This window comes from Notolabrus celidotus, chromosome 19 (assembly GCF_009762535.1).
Source record: "Notolabrus celidotus isolate fNotCel1 chromosome 19, fNotCel1.pri, whole genome shotgun sequence".
In the NCBI taxonomy this organism is placed as follows: Eukaryota; Metazoa; Chordata; class Actinopteri; order Labriformes; family Labridae; genus Notolabrus; species Notolabrus celidotus.
In genome coordinates, this window is record NC_048290.1 from 29,866,974 (window position 1) to 29,872,984 (window position 6,011).

Below are 6,011 nucleotides of genomic sequence, written 5' to 3' on the forward strand. Positions count from 1 at the left end.
CAAAATATACAAATTAGTTGAAATTTCTCTAAAGTTATATACATATATACATATTATTTTTTTCTGTCTTTCTCAGGAACAAACCAGATTTTTCCCAAGTCACCCTGAACAAATTCGGCATCACCTACATCCATGATGACTCAGAGACAACAAGTGACAGCTTTACTCTCCGTGCCTGGGTGGCTCCTTTGGATTTCTCCTCCTCTTCCTCCTCCTCCTCCTCCCAGTCTGTGTCTTCTTTTTCATCATCCTCACTGTCCTCATTAGACGTGGTGTCCCATCGCTACGTCAAGGACAGCCTGGCTGTGACGGAAACATTTAACATCACCGTGACACCGGTTAACGACCAGCCGCCACTTATCAGGAGCAGAAACCCGAGGATGAAAGTTGTAGTTGGAGAGAGCGTTGTGATTGGGCCAGAATATCTGCAGGTGGGCTGATATACAGAGAGCTGAAACATTCAACATTTTACTCTGCCATTGAAAGTTACAATTTCACACCAGATTAATAAGGTACCTCTTATTTATTTTTCGTTGAAGCCAAAACTGTGATGACTTTTCAGGGATCCTCAAGACTATTTAGCAGACTTTGACAATCCGTGTCTTTCTATTTTATATCATTTTAGAAAAATAATTAGAATAAATCTCTACAATATCCCTGTATTGCAGAAATCAAGTGACACAGTGTGTTTTTTCAAAACAGCTCTGATCATTTTGCATTTGTGGACTAACTTACTGACTAATATTTGAGCTTTATAAACACATCCCTGTGAATCTGCATGCTTAGGTTGAAGATCATGACACCCCTCCAGAGGAGCTGCACTACCTTGTGATCAGCAAGCCGGACAACGGGTACCTGACGCTGGGAGAGAGACTGGAGCCAGTGACCTCCTTCACCCAGTATGATGTCAACCATGGCAGGCTGCACTTTATACAGCAGGTGAGAAGTCAGTCTACTCACATAAACTCTACTGTGTGTCTATAAATGTAACTGCATTAGACATGTCTATTTAACTGCATATGTTTGTGATTTTAATTTCATTTTAGGATTATACAAAATTGACTCTAGACAAAAGGTTTTGCTTGTACATACTGTAAGTTTGCATGCATTTGAGTAAATCACAGTATGTTTCTAAATTGCCACTAGATGGCGCCAACGTGTTCAAATCTGTAGGTTTAAATTCTGTTACAGTGAACCTCTGCAAATCTTAGGCTCTAAGTAATTTAACCATTTATTTTACTCTGACTCTCAGGTATTCCTGCATATTAATTATTCAATTTCCATTTCCTGTTTCAGTTCAGAAAAACTCAGCTTGTATTTACTTACCAAGAATTTCCTTCTTTACTTCAGTCACATCAGAGTAGTATAATGATGCAGTTGAGAAAGGCGCTTTCATGAAGTTGACAATAATGTCAATATGTTTGCTGTTAACTTTTATTAATGAGCTTTACTCTTCAATTTGTACTTGAAATATAGACAGTTTAGTCTCAGGTGCTTCTGAGCTTACTGATTTAAAATAGTGTCCACTGGTCTTCCAGAAGCCCCAAGTATTCAAACTGTCAAAATTGTGTAGCATAATGGGACTAGCGGTTAAAGTCCTGGGGTCTCATTTATAGTTGCTTACGCACAAAACGGGGCCTGAAACTGGCGTACGCCAGTTTTCCCACAAAAACAAACTTGAAGAGAAAATGTGACTACAGGTAGGCAAACTCTGACCCATGTGTACGTACATTTTAGAGGCGGGGGGAATTGGTGACCCAGGTGGGGAGAGGGAGAACTGAAGTCAGATTATATTTCAATACCTTTTACGCATTTAATTTCATTGAATAACAACATTAACAGACCCGGGTCACCATCATCACTAAAATCTACATATTCTATTTGAATGTGTGTCTGTGGTGAGTCGTTTCTAAAAAGCTGTCATTAAAAGATAAAAGCGTGACTTAAAGTTCATCAAATATTTCATCAGCTTTGTCTCACCGTCACATTCCTCCAAAGTGTAGAGGAAACACACGGGCCTTATCCTAACGTGTTCGTCTGGAGGTAACACCAAAGTAACATCAGAAGACGTAAATCAGCCGCAGAGCAAAGTGACAGTCATGTTTTCAATGATTCTAACGCTGTGCAGAGTCACTGAGTGTAGTCATACTTTAATAAAGACTGCTGTGCAGAGTCACTGAGTGTAGTTATACTTTAATAAAGACTGCTGTGCAGAGTCACTGAGTGTAGTTATACTTTAATAAAGACTGCTGTGCAGAGTCACTGAGTGTAGTCATACTTTAATAAAGACTGCTGTGCAGAGTCACTGAGTGTAGTTATACTTTAATAAAGACTGCTGTACAGAGTCACTGAGTGTAGTTATACTTTAATAAAGACTGCTGTACGATGCACACGGAGCGCAGAGACACGGACCCGGCTACCTCACACACTGATCACATCTTCCTCACCTGCATGTGTTTACTGTGTTAATGAGAACAGTGTGGAGTAAAGCCATGACCATTTCTCATAGTTATTATCTTACATATCATCATAATCAGTCAGAGCGCAGGCCAAGCTGCCCGTGATGAAACCAGCACATTAACACTTACATACCATGGATCAAACTTCTGTCAGATAATATCAGAGAGGAGATCTCTGAAGGACGTGATCTCTCTGTAATGTGAAATAAAAGTGTGTGTCCTGTAAACATGAAGCACTGCAGTGAGACCAGTGTGTAATGATGGATGATGGATGATCTGGCCCTGGCGACGGAGAATGTATACTTTTAGTAGGGATTCTACGCACTCTTTTATAAATGAGACCCCTGGTACTGTCTCATCTGTGTTCCTTGTTCCTTGCTTGTATTGATTTTAACAGTTGTACAGTGTCTTTGAGTTTCTGAAAAGCGCTATATAAAATAAATGTATTATTATTATTATTTAAGCCCCTCTATCTGTATTTAGATCCTGGTTCCTGCAGTGGAAACGCAGCTTTAGTATTTTATCCCCTCTTTGTTTCTCTACCAGGGCGAGCCCTCCTCTGGTGTTTTCTACTTCAATGTTACAGACGGTCATCATCGTCCACTCTACAAACTGTTTAGTCTGGAGGTGATTAAGCCTTCCGTCTCCATTGTGAACAACACTGGCCTGTCACTGGTCCAAGGCAAGACCGCTGTGATCCTAACAACCTATCAGCTTGCTGCTCAAACCAATGGCCGCAGCCGGGCCAACATCACCTACACGGTCACCAAACACCCACGCCACGGACGCATCGCTATTAACGACCAGGAAGTGACCACCTTCTGGCACGAGGATCTGCAGTTTGGTCGTGTTGTTTACCACATGACTGAACTCAGCGAATCAGAAGACGAATTCCAGATCTCAGTGTCAGCATGGTCTCATGGTGGGGACTATGGAAATGTCACAGCACAGGTGAAGGTAACGGTGCAGCCTCTGATTCACCTGAGGGAGCAGGTCAGAGTGCCCAGTGGTGTTGCTGTGAAACTGGGGAAAGCCATGATTGATGCGTCTGAGCTGGCAAGGATCAGCCGAGCAGACCCGGTCTTTGAGGTTCTGTCTCCACCGAAACATGGAAAACTAGTTAAGGTAAATCTGTTCATTATTAAATGTAAAGGAACCTACTGCCAAGCATAAGTTACATTACTGCAATGTTGTTATGTGTGTTCATGTCTGCAGATCACCTATGACCCTAACCAAGCATCGGAGGTCGTGAAGTCATTTACCTTCAGAGATGTGGTACAAGGCCGGGTGGCCATTGAGGAGACCCTGAGTGACCGTTACAGCCACCGCCGTGAGAACAAATCAGGACTTACAACAGCTCGAGGTCACGCCCCCGCCACACCTCTCAATGATTCCTTCATCTTCCTCCTGAAGGCCGGAGATGTCCAACCAGCAAAGGGCGAGCTTCACTTCACCATCTTTCCCCACCACCAGATGCGTCATGGTCCGAGTACTTCAAATAGTGCAGATCATGTACACATGACAACCCGCTTCCCAACACATAATAGAACAACCTCTGCAGGAGGAAGAGGAGTTGGGCGAGGGGATTCCACGCCTCAAGGAGAGGTGAGGGTGGGTGTTTCACCTCACGTTTTCACACCAAGGAACCATAACAGGACTCTACACAAGCTGAGAAATCACAACCGCTGGGGGAACAACACACGCAGTGGGAATAGATCAGGGATTGGCGCAGAGGGAGCAGGAGCGGATCACAGTCATGCCCCGCAACCCAATACTCCTTCTGTCTCACACAAACATGGTCCAGCAAACCCACCTGACACCCAGCTGGTGTACGTCGAGGTCCTCCCTCGTCCCTCCTCTGACCCTCTCCTCATTATCCTGCCACTGTTGGCCTGTTTGCTCCTCATTGTAATCCTTATAGTCCTAATTCTTGTGTTCCGCCGCCGTAAGGAGAAACAGGCTCGGCTGCGCCTGCTCCAGCAGCTTGCTGCAGTGACATTACCAACTGAAGGAAGCCCTTACCTCGGCCAGGCTGAGCGGAGCGTGGCTATGCCCTCCGTGGTGGTCACTCCACTTGGCCCTGCAAGCTGCCCTACCTCACCTAGGGTACCCATAACCCCAAGAAGAAGGAGTCTGGCCCCTGGAATGACCTTCTGGGGGCCAATGGACGCTGAAGAAATAGCTGACGATGGGTATATTATAGGTGGTAACAGTATAGAAAGAGATAATGTTTCTCTTGGTTCAGCAGTGCCATCTGCTTCTACTGGATATAAGACCTCTCTTGGATCGAAGTGCTCTACTCCAACTCTTAAACACTACCAGTACTGGGTTTGATGGAAGCAGTTCAAGGAAAAACCTTGCTTTAGAAATGTATTTTGTGTGCAAAGGGTATAAATGGCATCTGCGCAAATTCCTTAGTCATCTGTGAAACATCCGACCTGCTGTAACCTTTTATTAGAGAGGATAAAATGATGCATTTTGCTGGAGACATTGTTCCCTTTTTTGTATCAACGCTGTCATATATGTCATTATAATGAATCAACTGCACTTTTTGTTGCATTTTCAATTCATGTAAAGTAGGGGTGAGCCCGACTAAGGATTTGCTTAGTTGAATCTGATCCATCAGATTTTGCCCATAGTGGATGAATAGTGGAATGTTTGTTGTTTTTCCTTATTGACCCAAAGTCTGCATGATGGTGACCGCATGACAATATTACACATAACCCTTTACAATTAAGAGACTCATAGCTTAAAGTAAAAGAAACAACAGAATATTATAAGATTAAAACTTAGATTTTATAAATCTAAATTGCAAAAACAACGAGGTGATGAAGGAGAGAAAACTCAAATAAGGCCACCATTAGTTAAACATGGAACAACGCTCCACAGATATTTAAACAGTGTTCACACAGAGGAGAGCAGCACTGTGGAGGGTAGTTTGTCCAACTTAAGACTAAACATTTGTATAATGTTCAAAATCAAACCTGAACCAGCTAAAGGGTTTTTAAATCTCTTAACAGAACCTTTTAAAACCGTCTTTCATCTCGTCTTTGTCCGCTTGAGTCTTTTCAAATTGTACGTGAGGAAAACCATCGTGTGTACGGGTAGAAGTGCGCTCCTGTCTTTGTTGACTGTAAATCCTGTCTTTGAGAATATCCTCTCTGATGGTGTGGAGGTGGATGGGATGCTGTGGATTGTTTTTGAGGCTTCAGACAGCTTTGGGTATCCCTCCTCGTTCTTTTGGCCCCAAATAGTTTTTGTGTGGTCCGGTAATCCTTGATCTCACAGCCCTCTTCATGAAGTTGCTCCTCATCTTCATCACTAGTTTTTAGGATCAACTGAAGTTTTATTTTCTGACATTTTGAGCTGCCATGAACGTAGAAAGATTTAAAGGCCAGCTGAGGTACGTCTGCTCCACAGGTCCTGCTAAATGGGAGAGTCCACCTTTAATTACCAGGGGAGATTTAATTACCACTTTAAGGAGATTTAACACTTCAAGAGCTGTTCTCAGAATTACATTAAATAAGTCTATATTTATATAAAAATAGGATA

General features: G+C 43.0%; 1 protein-coding gene across 1 annotated transcript in view; it reads left to right on the forward strand.

Annotated features, from left to right (window-relative positions):
* The window catches only part of LOC117831506 (chondroitin sulfate proteoglycan 4-like), a 30,738-nt gene extending 25,792 nt beyond the window's left edge, over window positions 1–4,946 (forward strand). The window contains exons 19-23 of the mRNA XM_034710224.1: window positions 77–230; window positions 294–431; window positions 787–939; window positions 3,006–3,584; window positions 3,675–4,946. Coding sequence (XP_034566115.1) covers window positions 77–230; window positions 294–431; window positions 787–939; window positions 3,006–3,584; window positions 3,675–4,793 — 2,143 coding nt within the window. The 3' untranslated portion in view covers window positions 4,794–4,946. The remainder of the gene's footprint in view (window positions 1–76; window positions 231–293; window positions 432–786; window positions 940–3,005; window positions 3,585–3,674) is intronic.
* The last annotated feature ends 1,065 nt before the right edge of the window (window positions 4,947–6,011 follow it).